Raw genomic sequence first — 14,300 nt, 5'->3', positions numbered from 1 at the left:
GCTACTACCAGAGATAGTTGCTTCAATTACATCACCATTATATACAAATTAGCAAACTAAAAATATGAGGCTTGCAAACCATGAATTTTCATTTAAAAATGTGCACATCTGTAAAGATCTACAGATTTTACATATCTGATTACTAGATTCCATTTACACAATAAACCTCTTTTCTTATAAGTTTCTTTAATTGACCACAACTCATGCTGTGTAAGCTCCTGCAATATTTTAACTTGATTTCTCCTATGTGATCAGAAATTATGAGGCCTAAACATATCATTACCAGACTTCCTTATTGGCTGTAGATCCAAATAAACCTGAGATGACCATGAGAAATTGCTCAACCTAGTCAATCTTTTGCTAAGGAAGTTCTAGTCTTTTTATTTATTTATTTTTAGCTACCTGCCTGTTCACTGAGTACAAAGGTTGCAAACAAAGTAAAGTGCTGTTGCAACATATTACTTCTTTTTAATGCACAGGAAACACACAACTATACATATGATCTCTCAGAAAAAATAGAAAGGTAAGATACTTTATAGAATTTTTTTATGAAACCAATTTAATATCTTAAGTGTGTGGGAAAATACTTGGTTTGTATAATTTGGCTGTCCGATTGGAAATGGATCATACATTAAAGACGCTCTGGGTTCCTCAATCAATATGAACTCTTCACAAGCCAACCTACTGCATTATGCTTTGTTAGAAGATTAGAAAACAACCTGAGTCTTTCGGAAAGGAAAGATTTTCTGATTTTATAAACTACATTTCTTCCCAATTTACTCTTGAAAAATGCATATTTTATTGTTTTTTAACTAAATGTAGGAAGTGTAAAGGAACACATCCCTGTGAAATGAAAAATGTCATTTATGAAACATTTTCAAAGAAAGCACCTATGGGCTCAGATCTTAGGAGAAAGTCAAGATATTAATGATGTACTGCCAGCCTGAGTTTTTTGCAAAATGACTAATTTAAAAAAAAAATCTATTTTCTAATAGATCATTCTTCAAATAGTACAGGGGTGGCCAATCTGAGTCAGAGAAGGAGCCAGAATTTACCAACGTACATTGCCACAGAAATACATCAGCAGCCCCCCTCAGCTCCCCCACCCCAGCTCCCAGCACCTCCCGCCCACTGGCAGCCCTGCCGATCACTGCCTCCCCCTCCCTCCCCGCACCTACCGATCAGCTGTTTCTAGGCAAGCAGGAAGCTCTGGGGAGGGGTGGGGGAGGGCATGGCGGGCTCAGGGGAAGGGGTGGGAAAGGGTGGGGTGGGGGCAGGGCCTGTGGCAGAACCAGGAGTTGAGCAGTGAGCACCCTCTGGCACATTGGAAAGTTGGTGCATGTAGCTCCAGCGTCGGGCCTATACAAGGAGCCGCATATTAACTTCTGAAGAGCCACATGTTGCTCCGGAGCCACAGGTTGGCCACCCCTGAAATAGTATTTGTTGATTTTTTTTTTTATAATTCTTTAAAAATTTTTATGAACATCTTTCTGCTCTTATGCTGATGTTTATATGGGTCTTTTCATTGTGACAGAAACTGACCGATTGACTACACAAGGAAAATTTTTCAACAGCTCAAAATTGATTTTGAGTTTACAGCGTCCCTTTAATTCAGATGTACTGAACTTTGCATAATTTTCACCATTTAGCAACTTGTAAAGATTTGTTTCCCCTTCTTAAATTGCAAGAATATTCTGAGTCAAGATTGCTTTAATAGCCTGCCCTCCCTAGGTGTGGAGAGAAACCCACAAATCTCAGGTATGCTGCAGTGATGGGTGACAGGGGATGGATCACCTGATGATTACCTGTTCTGTTCAGTCCCTCTGAAGCACCTGGCATTGGCCACTGTCAGAAGACAGGATACTGGGCTAGATGGACCTTTGGTCTAACCTAGTATGCCGTTCTTATATTCTTATGATAACTGAAAGTTTCTATACCGCAGTGGTTCTCAACCAGGATGTCCAGGGCCTCCTGGGGGGCTGTGAGCAGGTTTTAGAGGATCCACCAATTATGACCAATGTTAAGACTAATTAGGGCAGAAAGCCAAAGCCCCGCTGCACAGGAGTGTAGCCCAGGGCTCCGAACCCTGCCACCTGGGGCTGAAGCTGAAGCCTAAGCAATTTAGCTTTGCAGGGGCTCCCTGTCATGTGCACTCCCAGGCAATTGCCCTGCTTGCTACCCCCTAACGCCGGCCCTGGCTTTTATATGCAGAAAAACAGTTGTGGCATAGTTGGGACATGGACTTTTTAATAGCATGTTGTGGGGGGTCTCAGAAAGAAAATGGTTGAGAACCCTTGCTATAGAGCATGTGGAGTGAATCCAGCAGATGTACATTTCCAACAACAGTGGAGATACACAACTGGCTGGAGCAATCCCAATCTTCCTGAGGGGACAGATTGAGGGAGGCAGGCAAGCAACTAGCTAGGTTTGGTCAGCAGGCCACACCTGTAAAATAGATCATAAGTATTGTTTGAGATAAAGAGCTATAAGCCAATGTGCCCAGCAAACCAAGTTTGTCAATGGCTAGGCCTGCTATCATGGTACGAGATTGGCTAAGTCTTCCTTTTACTAGTTTTGAGAAGAATTGAGACCTAGCTTTAAGAAGAAATTTTGATGCTGGAAAGTCTCTTGGGGTATGTCTACACTGCAGACCAGTGCGCTAAAAATAACTTTGAAAACATTAGAATCATAGGACTGGAAGGGACCTCTTATTCATCTATTTTCTAAGGTAAAGCTGTTTTCAGTCTCTCTTCATATGAGTTTTTCCATACCTCTTAACTTTCTGAACTCCCTTTAATTCTGCAATATCTTTTTAGATGGGGGTAACCAGTACCATACATAGCATTCCAGATAAGGCCACATCACTGATTTATATCAAGGCATTATAATATTATCCACATTTATTATCACATTCTTTATGCATCCTAACATTTTGTTTGCTTTCTTGACCGCAGCTGCACATTGTCCAGAGGTCTTCACTGAGCCATCTACAGTTGAGTCTAGGTCCTTTTTCAGGGTTTATATAGTTAACATAAAAGAACCCTGTAAGGTGTCTGAGTTTTTAACTTTTTCCCCTCCACTGTGCATTACCTTATACTTATCAACATTAATATTCAGGTATAATTGTGTTGCCCATTCACCTAGCTTGGTTAAGTCTCTCTGAAGGTACTCATACAGTCATCTTTGGTCTTGACTAACCTAAATAACTCTGTCATCTGCAAACTTTGCTACCTTGCTGCTCACTTCCCTTTTCCAGCCCATTTATAAATATATTACACAGAAGGCCTGCTGTGAATCTTTAACCATGATGGATATTGACCATTTAATCCTGCTCTTTGTTTTCTGTCTCCTAGCTAGCTTCTGACCCATGACTACTGAGGGTTTTTTAGCAGCCTCTTGTATGGGACCATGTCAAAGACCTTTTGAAAGTCTAAATAAATCATCTCATCTGATTCTCCTTTATTCACAAGTTTACTAACAAGTTTGAAGACTGTGGATAGTTAGTGAGACACATTTTCCTTTTGCAGAAACCATGCTGCTTACACCCCATTACATCATGATCTTCCAGATGTTTTATTATTCTATTTTTAATTATTGTTTCAACCAGTTTGCCAGGTAGAGATTTACTGGTCTGTAATTAACCTGATCACTCCTAGTGCCTATTTAGAATATAGTCCCTAAATCTGCACTGCATATGTCTGAAGGAGCCTAGATTCAACTTCCTTAAGGGGTCATAAAGTAATTTTTTCTAAACTCTGGTTTTCCTGCCAAATCCTATTTCTCCATCTCTAATGATTTTGCCTCACAGGATTTTTGCCTTTCTTGAAAATCCAAAGATGCTGCATGCATGTATCCTTTAATACAGTTTACATGGTTTGCATTCACTTTTACTTTATTACTTGATGGGTGGCTAAATCTTGCCAATAAACCCTGATTCAAAGAAGCAGATGGATCAGGTGTCATTTGCACAATTTCTGGAGGTAGGTTAATCTTAAAATGAATAGCCTCTGTAAGGAAAGCCCTCATGATTTCCAATAGATAGGGTGTATCCTGGTTCAAAGACCCCAACATAGCATGTTGACCCATGGTTACCTAGCTCCAAAGCACAGATGAATAGGTCGGCGCATAGAGGGCTATCCTATGACAAGAATAACAGATAGCTTATGAGCTTCATTGACTGTGCTGGTCACCACAAATACTGATCGACTGCACACAAGCTGCCTGGTTGCTTTCAGGTTTGGCTCAGTTCAATAAAAGCTGCAGCTATTTTGGCTAAAACACATCTTTCGCCCCAGCTGCAGTCTTATTTAGGCCTTCGGCAATATTTACGTAAGACAAAAATGCAGTAAGTTATGATGAATAATTGGTTTCAACTATAAATCAACAATTTTGTTTACATTACTAAAACAATCTTCACTAGGAGCATGCCTTTAAACTACTAATATAGCTACTTAAATTTTGGCCCTAACATGGAAAAATATTTTCTCTTCTAGATTTTGAACATGAAAATCCCTTGGCTAATGATCTGGATTGGAGCACTGTTCTCCGATCCAGTCACAGGTGACTGCGATACTACTTCTCTTTCTGTAAGTTTTATAACCATATCAACTAATCTGTTTAATTTTTGCTCATTTTTGTAGAAGATCCATAGAAATTACAGGAGGTGCCTTGTAGATCAAAGACATTATGTATTTTAACAATAGTCCCATCTTCAACCACCTCAATACCTTATGGTGTATACATACAAAGCCTGTATATAGCTATAGCTGGAGCTATAGAAAGATTGATATTCAACAACCTGACGGTAGAAACATATAGAAATGCAATAAACAACATGGCTTTCTTTTAATTGCACAATAAACCAATGCAAATCGTTATGACAAGTCTGCACTTTGTAATTTATTGAATTGCAAACATGTTTGATATATTTATGTTTTCAGATCTTGATCCAAAACCCAAAAAGTCAACGGTCTTTTCCCTGACTTCAATCAGTTTTGGAGCAAGCTCAAAAAACTGCAAGCTGCTGAGCACCCTCAAATACCACTCAAGCCAAGAGTGTTGACGGAGTTCAGCACTTCAGAAAGTCAGCCCTACAGCTTTTGAAAACAATCATAGTAATAAGAGAATAGAATTTGATTTTGAATTCCAAAGAGACTTAATTGAATTGCTTCCTCCTTCTTGTATTTATATTTGGGTGTCATGTACAGTCAGGTAATTAAACTGCTGTTACACTGATTACTCTGCTTACATTAAGGAAGTAACTCACTGCCTACATGTCTAGAACTAACTTTGCTATTTATCTTTTGCACTAACCTGTAGGAGAGCAAATTACACACACACACACGCACAAGAGAAATCCACCATCTTGTAAAAATAAAACAGGTCTCAGTGTACTCATTGGTATGCAGAATAAAATCAGTACAGTAGGCTCTCAGAGCTGAGATGACTGCAGGTAGGTTAGTTTCAACCCAGAAAACCAAATTCATTTAAGTGTCTTGGTTGCCATAAAGATTTAATCTTTAGTGAACTCACTCCTTCTCAAAAGGTCTGCCTGAAAATCTTATTAAAATAAACATCTTTACATATGGAACAAAATATGAAGAGAAAACAAAAATGAGTTAATTCTCAAACTCTTGCCCCCTTCCTTTCATTCAGTCACTACACCTTTCTTTAGAGATCTTCCAGTTATGTAGGAAGGCAGTTCTTTTATACTCAGCCCCCTTCCCATCAGGCCTGGCAAAAAACTTCACATTACATTCCTAATTTCTCTTGGTCATTAATTCCCAGCTTCACCCCCTCACCACAGAGGGGAGTTTCACCTCCCCCTCTTGGAATTCCACACTCCAAAACAGCTTCACTAAGGGCTTGTCTACACTTACCGGGGGATCAATGCATGGCGATCAATGTAGTCGATCTAGCAGGTCTAGTGAAGATCTACTAAATCGACTGCAGATCGCTCTCCCGTTGACTCCTGTATTCCACCAGATCGAGAAGAGTAAGGGGAGTCAACGGGAGAGCATCTCCTGTCGACATCGTGTAGTGTGGACCCCATGGTAAGTAGATCTAAGTTCTGTCGACTTGAGTTACGCTATTCACATAACTCAAATTGCATAGCTTAGATCGCCTTTTCCCTGTAGTATAGACAAGGCCTAAGATGACTTCCACCACCTCAGTGACCGTGTCCCTTATCCCACAAGCATATTTTTAAGAAAATCAGGAATGGGATAGTACTGGCCCAGGACAGATTTCCTTTTGGACCTCAAAGAGTTGGAATGCTTGGTTACAAAGGTTTTTTGCACTGTAGGTGCTTGTCACTGTTTCTCTCTCCTTCACCATCAACTCTCCCTACTAGAAAATAATTTGTAATTTTCTATGTTTATATTGTTTTTCTTTCTCCCTTCAACAGGTTACTTGTGAGGAATCTGGAAAGAATTACTCTTCTATCCCTAACTCTCTAAATAAAAGTGTTACTAAACTGTGTCTTAGTAATAACAACATTACTTTAAATGATTCTGACAAAAAGGTTCTTCAGCTATTTATTAACTTGACTGAACTCTATCTGAATGAAAATGCCATTACTGTGCTACATAATAATACCTTCAGCAATCTGTTAAAACTCACAGTTCTAGATATTAGTAGTAATTATATCAGTACAATCGAACAGGCTGCATTTACAGGCCTAAATCAACTATCCATATTGAATCTAAATCATAACAAAATATCCCAGTTGGATTCTGACACAATTACAACACTAAAAAACCTGACAATTTTGAGACTACAGGACAATTTGTTGAAGTACTTTGATGTAAAAGCATCATTTAAACTGATTACCTTAAATGGAAATCCATGGAATTGTTCCTGTGGCCTGCTCAGTTTACAGAAATGGTTGAATACCTCAAACGTGACAATGGGTAAGTTTTGACAACAGCAGCATTCAGGTCATTACACAATATATCACAATATCTTACTTACACTGCAGCGCAGACCCTATAAATACAATATTTCATGACCTTTTTATTATTCATACTTTCAGAACATGAAAATGACACTGTGTGTGCGTATCCAGATGTCTGGAACAAATCTTCTATCAAGACCGCACCTATCCAAAAATCTGATTGTGACTCAAGAAGAGGCTCTATAGCAGTCACTACACCTTCCACATCTGCCATCAGTCCTAAAAACATTGCCATTTTAACATTTTCTCTCAACTCTTCAAACAACAATATTAGGAGTAATGCATCAAATCCAGGTGATGTATTGATGTTTCATTTTAATACTTCATAATAGCACCATCCAATACTAGTGCTATGGGACAGTCCTCTAAAAAGTTAGGGATATGGGGATTGCTGTGCTCCTAGGCACAGAAATATTGTGTTCACATTATGTGGAATTTTTGTTATGTTTAACTTTATCAGAAGCTCAAAACTGACCTGAATTAGAACTCCATTATGGAATATTGTAAAATAATATCTATAAACTAATGATGTGAAAAGATTTGAGGTTCAAATAACCATCCAAGTGTTTGTATTTTAAATGAACTACAATCAAGCCACCCAGTTAAACCGCCCACAATCTTCTACCCCTGAAAACAGGCTCCTTCCTATTTTTAGTTTTCTTCTTGGTATGTAAACAAGCTCTACTGATTTACTTACCCATACCCTTATGCCTGACCTCTGGTGTGTTCAGTGAGAGGGCATCATGACTGTTCCCACTCTACCCCTATTGGAAACATGAAGGAGCACTTACACCACTTTCTCCACCATTGGTGTCCCATTTTGAACCACCATTACTCCACTTGATACCCTTCCTCTCCCTTTTTACCCACAATTTATTCTCTACTTCATCCTCCATCCAAATGATTCTGCTCCCCTGCCTTTTCCCACTCAGAGTAGCAGCTCCACTTCCTGCTCCTGAGCCCATCTCTCCTCTGCACAAAGAGACCAGTAGGACTGATGAGTGGCTGAAATGGGAGAAAGAGACAGCAAGCTCTGGATCGTTTATACCTAGGAGGCCAGCTCAGCCACAAAATCCCTTAGGATGCGGCAGCTGCCATAATTCCCTGGACACTAGCCAGCACTGTGAACACACAGGGTAGATTTGCAAATAGAGATTCTTGGCAGCTATGGTCTGTTGGGATTTTCATCATAAAGGAAATATATCTGGAGAGATGTGCAAAATGAAAAAAAATTAAAAAGTGACTATCTGGGTATAGATGTTCTTGAGGGCAATCATGTCAGCTTGAAGTGTGAAAATGAAAATCAGTTACATGTTCTGTTGTCCTATTCCAGGGATGAATCTAAAGTTCACTTAAAATCTGAATAATGATTCATGGAACGTGCCCAGAACATTTCAACAGATCTTCAGTCCTGAAAGGAAGTTACTTATTTAAACTTGACCACACAGTACATTCTAAGTATCTAGAGAGTTAAAATATGGACTTAGGCACCTGCAAGTAAAAAGTTTGTCCTCGGTGCAGAGATTTTGGTTGTCCAAACATAAGTATTCTATTAATGCTGTACAAAGAGTCTCAAGAGTCTCTATCACTTTGTTTCCATGAGTCCCTTATCAGGCCATGAAGCAATTAATATCATAGCTCTTTTGGTATTATGCAAGGAGCTGGTTATTTTGGTTTAAGATATTTAATTTAATGTGATTTTACTTTCTTTTGTATTCTTAAAGGTTCTCCACCTCTTGGCAAATCTTGGGCCTTTCTTCTGGGTGTTCTGGTGTTTGTCCTAAGCACTTCACTACTGATTTTTATTGCCATAAAATTCCCACGGTGGTACCTCTACTTGATCAGCTACAATCACCGTCGTCTGGAGGAGTATGAACCAGAAATATTTGACAAGGAGTTCACAACTGATCTGAGCACTTTTCCATCAATATCAAATACCAATGAGCACGATGCCATTGTAGCATTTGAACAAACTCATACATTTGTACTTGAGGAGGATGGATTTATTGAAGACAAATATATAGACGACCCTGGATTAACTGAAAAGGTCTAAAGAAAAGGAGTACTTGTGGCACCTTAGAGACTAACCAATTTATTTGAGCATGAGCTTTCGTGAGCTACAGCTCACTTCATCGGATGCATACCGTGGAAACTGCAGCAGACTTTATATATACACAGAGAATATGAAACAATACCTCCTCCCACCCCACTGTCCTGCTGGTAATAGCTTATCTAAAGTGATCATCAGGTTGGGCCATTTCCAGCACAAATCCAGGTTTTCTCACCCTCCACCCCCCCACACAAATTCACTCTCCTGCTGGTGATAGCCCATCCAAAGTGACAACTCTTTACACAATGTGCATGATAATCAAGTTGGGCCATTTCCTGCACATTTCCTGGGCTATCACCAGCAGGAGAGTGAATTTGTGTGGGCGGGTGGAGGGTGAGAAAACCTGGATTTGTGCTGGAAATGGCCCAACCTGATGATCACTTTAGATAAGCTATTACCAGCAGGACAGTGGGGTGGGAGGAGGTATTGTTTCATATTCTCTGTGTATATATAAAGTCTGCTGCAGTTTCCACGGTATGCATCCGATGAAGTGAGCTGTAGCTCACGAAAGCTCATGCTCAAATAAATTGGTTAGTCTCTAAGGTGCCACAAGTACTCGTTTTCTTTTTGCGAATACAGACTAACACGGCTGTTACTCTGAAACCTGAAAAGGTCTAAAATTCTTATATGATGGATGATCATTTGGCTTTACAATAGCTGATTATATAGGATCAATCCATTCAAAATCTTGTATATAAATATATCTAGTATGTATCACAGACAGAACTCAAAGCTCTCAATCCCTCTTTTTTGGACAAATGTGTGGCACATGTATTAACTGTAGAGGTAGGAAATCTGGCGTTGTGAATGTATTACCACAGTAACAAATATTTCAAAGTACATAAGCATATACTCCATATGTCTGACACTAAAATCTCACTGTTTGATTATAGTGGGGGAAAATAACACCTACTTCTTATATAGTATTTTCATCAGTAGATCTCAAAACACTTTACAAAGGTAGCATCATTACCCCTGTTTTACAACCAGGAACTGAGGCACAGAGTGGGGAAGTAACATGCCCATGCCACTGGCAGAAGTGGGAATTGAACCCAGGTCTCCTGAGTCTCAATTCAATGCTCTGTCCACTAGGCAAAACTAAAAGCATTGAGTATCTAAGCCAAACTCAGTTTTCTTTATTCATAAACAAAAAGTATTTGTTTGAGTAAGCAAAACAAATACGCTGTCTTACCCCCATCATTTAAATGCATTCAAGGACAAATTACCATTATTATATACCAACCACCTTTTTATCTTATCCCACGGTTGCCTGATGTCTTTTTTCTTAACAGGTTCTGAATATCTGAAAACTGCCAATGCAGTACATATTTTTAACAATTTAAAGAAAACATTGAGAAATTTCCATTTTTAAACTGAAGGTAGATGAACCTCTTCACGATTTTCAAATGTTCTTAAAATCTGGATGTTGAGATATAGGAAAACATCATTTTATTTAAGGAATAATTTATAGTAAATGAGAAAATAGACATTTGTTTTTAATATTAGAAGAAAAATGTATTTCGTATTATTTCACAAAAGTGTTCATAAAATACAGCCAATAGCAAAATGCTCCACATTTTTCATCACTTTTTATTAAACTTTTAAAGTCACAAAATCTTTACGTTGTATAAAAAAACAAAACTTGAAACATTAATGGCTCAAATGTATCCTCAAAGAGACCCACTGGAATAAATGCTATTGGTTTAGGCATGTCTGAGGACAGAATTGGCACCAACTGTAAAAATAAATATACTACAAAAACTCGTGGTGTATTTATAGAACAGTTAGCAGGTATGTGATCATTTTTAATGTATTTAGAAATCACTGAATAACAGATTTTAATTGTGTTATGAAGGCTATGGTAACATTTGTTTCTTTCAGTCAGGAAGTCAGACTAACTATAAAGCAATCCTGATGAAACAAAATGCTGTCAAAGAACAAAGTGTTTGTTTTTAAAGGAGACATTGATTCTTACATAATGTTCTTTTAAATAACTTCATTTTTGTTGTACTGAATGACATATTTAATGAATACAGATGCAGTAGTGACAGTATAACCTGTAGGATTATTGACCTGATAATTTCTGATTGACTTAGAGAACAAACCCATTATGTGTTCATCTGATTAAAAATCAACTTCTTTATTAAAATATATTGAAACAATATTTTAAATGTACTTTAGGACTATGCCGTACTTTAAAAAGTTGACTGAGTGAGTGAAGTTTTATTTCCTACAAACTTTATTCAGTGACATTTGTAGAGCATACATGCAACTCTTAGGCAATATTTTTCTGAGTTAAAAATCCCCCAATCAATCAAATCACTTCTTCACTCTTACCCATTTTAATAAGCTACTTTATGCTAAAATTCAATTTTCTGATATTTGATGTACTTACGCTTGTCTCTCTGTAAAAATTATATCAATACTCTGAGCTTCCCGGTCATTTTGAGTTTTTAGCTGTTAAAAAAAAAATCAATACTCAGTAACAGATTTTTGCATGAAAAGATTCTTGCCACTAATGAAAATATAAACAGTATCCATTCATCCAAGGTTATACAAGCATTTGAATGAATGAAGGGAATGGAAGACCAGAATGGAGATGGGAAGGAATAGCAGCCACCTCCTACCACAAAGGCCTATCTGATGCGGCAGAGATGGATTCTGTAACTCTAATTCCCATTGGAAGCCTGCATTTGAATAGGAGCTGTAATCATAGAAACTGCACATCAGTGTTTTTATTAATAATCAGGTTGGATCACTTAGGGTAAAAATATTTTCACTTGCTTCTCGAGCTCCTGGAAGCCTCTTTTCAAAGAAAAGTTCCTTCTGACTATGAACACAGTGAGCACTGGCACAGTCTTGGTGCCTGAAGACTCCCTCCAGCGAACTTATGAAATCAAGAAAGAACTTCAAGGGAAAGCACAGCTGATATGTATTTGCTTTTGAACACACCATAGGCCCATTAATGCACTATTGCTTTGGAGTCACTTGAAGGGCACAGCATGGAGAAGAATGAAGAAAAACTCAAGAGCCTGGGGAATTTTACAAGCAAGACTGGTGCATGTGGTCAGCCTGTCAGGTGGTTAGTTTTCTGTGCCCTCCACCCAAATAATGTGTGATATATGTGAATACTGGTACCTTGGGTTGGGAGACACATCTCTCTTGCCTGAAATAGAGAAATATCATGGGCTTTGAGGATAATTCTAAGAGCAACTGTGTCACTGACCAACAGATACCCCAGCATTAAGGTCGAAACAGCTGGATGAAAAGGTTTAGTCAGTCTTTCAATAACTGCAGCTCTACACATGTTGTTTTAGGATGTAAACCACAGTATTTTAACACAATGAATATGGGATCCCAGGATACTACATTTAACATCCCATGCAGTGTTTTCAGGGTATACTCAAGATCTAAATTTTAGACACGCACTTCCTTGGGAAGCAAAAAGAAGAACTGAATTCACTGAAAACATATAATACCTTGATGAGTTTTTTTACAACAGAAACTTTAATCTATTTAATTTTTTAAAAACTATCAATCCTGTTTCTGGAAAACAATTATCAAGTGTTTGCTAAACTTTGAGACAACAAAGAGTTTTATGCTGTCTTCATTCTATAACTAAGGCCTCAGTCCTCCAAACACTTACACATGTGCTTAACACAACACACACAAGCAGCTCCATTGAAGTAATGTGCGTCCCAACCCTGCAAACTCTTACATACTTGCCTAGCATTACTCACCCGAATAATCCCATTATAGTCAATAGACTCTTTAGGTCAACAAAATCATGCATATGCACAGACATTTGAATGACTGAAGTTGTAATGTATATATATTTTTTTATTGTAAATACTATATTACCATGGCAAATACTCAAACTCTTACCATATTATAATCGCTCATCACTTCTTCCATATCTGTATTGGTGTTAAGTTTATCCACTAGCTGAAACAAGAAAGAAGCTCAAACAGTTAATACTCTGTTCTTTTTAATTACATTAAAGAAACATACAAGAAGTTAGAAAACTCTTAAATCATTCTTTGAAAACGTTACAAAAGAGATGACTGGTATGGTATTGCAAACAAAAATCTGAAATTAGAAATTTTAATATACCATATGTAAGCTTCATATTTCATAATTCTTACAAGTTCTGTATAACTGTATAGAAAATTAATATTAAATAACATTAATATTACAGAAGTGGTATTGATTTCTCACATCCAAAGCAAAGTTGATTACTTATAATATCCAGTACATTTTCTTTTTTCTTTTTAAATACTCTCCTTGGTTTCCCTCTCCTTCTTACAAGCCTCAAAATATTTTCTCTCTCTACTGATTTAGTCCTTTCCTGTGGACATAGAGAAAGAAAGGCTAATTTTCAACTCCACTTCAAATTTGAAACAAAATGTATCTGTCCAATTAGCTTAAATCTCTTAATAACTTAACTATGGCTATGAACACACTTCAAAATAGTGCTTGTTAGTTAGGCAACCACTACTGCACAACCAATAGAAAACACTGTTTTTATGATTCTATGCAAGCGTAGGTTAGTCTTTGGGATTTTTAAAAACAGTAAACTAGAGCACTGAACAGTATAAAATTCCTCAAAACACATCCTCTTTGCCCACAGAGATCAGCTTTCTTAGAATATAGAAGGCATTCTACATCACATTGGAATGATTTTAAAGTAACTAACATTTCAGGTCTAGGCAACTTAACAGAATCCTTTTAAAGTCACAATATTGTGATGCACATGTACAATAAAGTTGTAGAATATTGCTAAAAATTTCTAGATCCATAAAGAGATAACGCTGTAGCATTTAGTAGTGGAGGTATCAGCGTAGAGGTGACCAGATGTAAGGAACCAGAGCGCTGACATGTAAAATTAGACAGGTTTAGAGGATTTTGTTTTTGTTTTTAGATAAGGGTTGGGGGAAAGCTGACAGGTGCAGAGGAACACAGTTTGGGTAGAGACATCCCTTAGGGATGAATTTATTAAAGGGGGACCTCCACATCCAAGTAAAGAGGATAGAAAAGAAGTTGGTAAAGTACAGGTAGGAGCTAGTCAGGAACAGTAAAGAATAAGAGATCACATTTAAATATAACATATAAAAGCAAGCAACTGAATATTGACAAAATGTACAAGTTCTTATACACAAATGTGGGAAGTCTAAATACTAAGATGGGTGAAGTGGAGTGCCTGGCATTAAATGGGGCTATTGATATAGCAGGCAT

The 14,300-nt window shown here is 37.7% G+C and overlaps 2 protein-coding genes across 6 annotated transcripts in view; one reads left to right on the top strand and one right to left on the bottom strand.

Annotated features, from left to right (window-relative positions):
- IFT74 (intraflagellar transport 74) overlaps window positions 1-14,300 on the bottom strand; it is a 60,988-nt gene that overhangs the window by 33,755 nt on the left and 12,933 nt on the right. For all 5 annotated transcript variants that reach the window (XM_073345555.2, XM_073345556.2, XM_073345554.2 and 2 more), the window contains exons 7-8: window positions 12,951-13,010; window positions 11,461-11,522 (exon numbers count right to left, since the gene is read on the bottom strand). In XM_073345555.2, the coding sequence (XP_073201656.1) occupies window positions 11,461-11,522; window positions 12,951-13,010 (122 nt within the window). The remainder of the gene's footprint in view (window positions 1-11,460; window positions 11,523-12,950; window positions 13,011-14,300) is intronic.
- Window positions 421-9,067, top strand: LRRC19 (leucine rich repeat containing 19). The gene is made up of 5 exons (XM_073345559.2): window positions 421-523; window positions 4,494-4,586; window positions 6,407-6,911; window positions 7,034-7,249; window positions 8,680-9,067. The coding sequence occupies exons 2-5, from the start codon at window positions 4,503-4,505 to the stop codon at window positions 9,006-9,008; spliced, it is 1,134 nt and encodes a 377-aa protein (XP_073201660.2). The 5' UTR covers window positions 421-523; window positions 4,494-4,502; the 3' UTR covers window positions 9,009-9,067.

This window comes from Lepidochelys kempii, chromosome 5, assembly GCF_965140285.1.
Source record: "Lepidochelys kempii isolate rLepKem1 chromosome 5, rLepKem1.hap1, whole genome shotgun sequence".
In the NCBI taxonomy this organism is placed as follows: Eukaryota; Metazoa; Chordata; order Testudines; family Cheloniidae; genus Lepidochelys; species Lepidochelys kempii.
The sequence above is the reverse complement of the archived record's forward strand: the minus strand, read 5'-3'. Positions and strand labels throughout refer to the sequence as shown.

Excerpts from the sequence above, each read along its gene's own strand:
- LRRC19 (XM_073345559.2), top strand. The coding sequence starts at position 4,503 with ATGAAAATCCCTTGGCTAATGATCTGGATTGGAGCACTGTTCTCCGAT. Across the intron at positions 6,912-7,033 it reads TACCTCAAACGTGACAATGG|AACATGAAAATGACACTGTG; the intron begins GTAAGTTTTGAC and ends TCATACTTTCAG. Across the intron at positions 7,250-8,679 it reads GAGTAATGCATCAAATCCAG|GTTCTCCACCTCTTGGCAAA; the intron begins GTGATGTATTGA and ends GTATTCTTAAAG.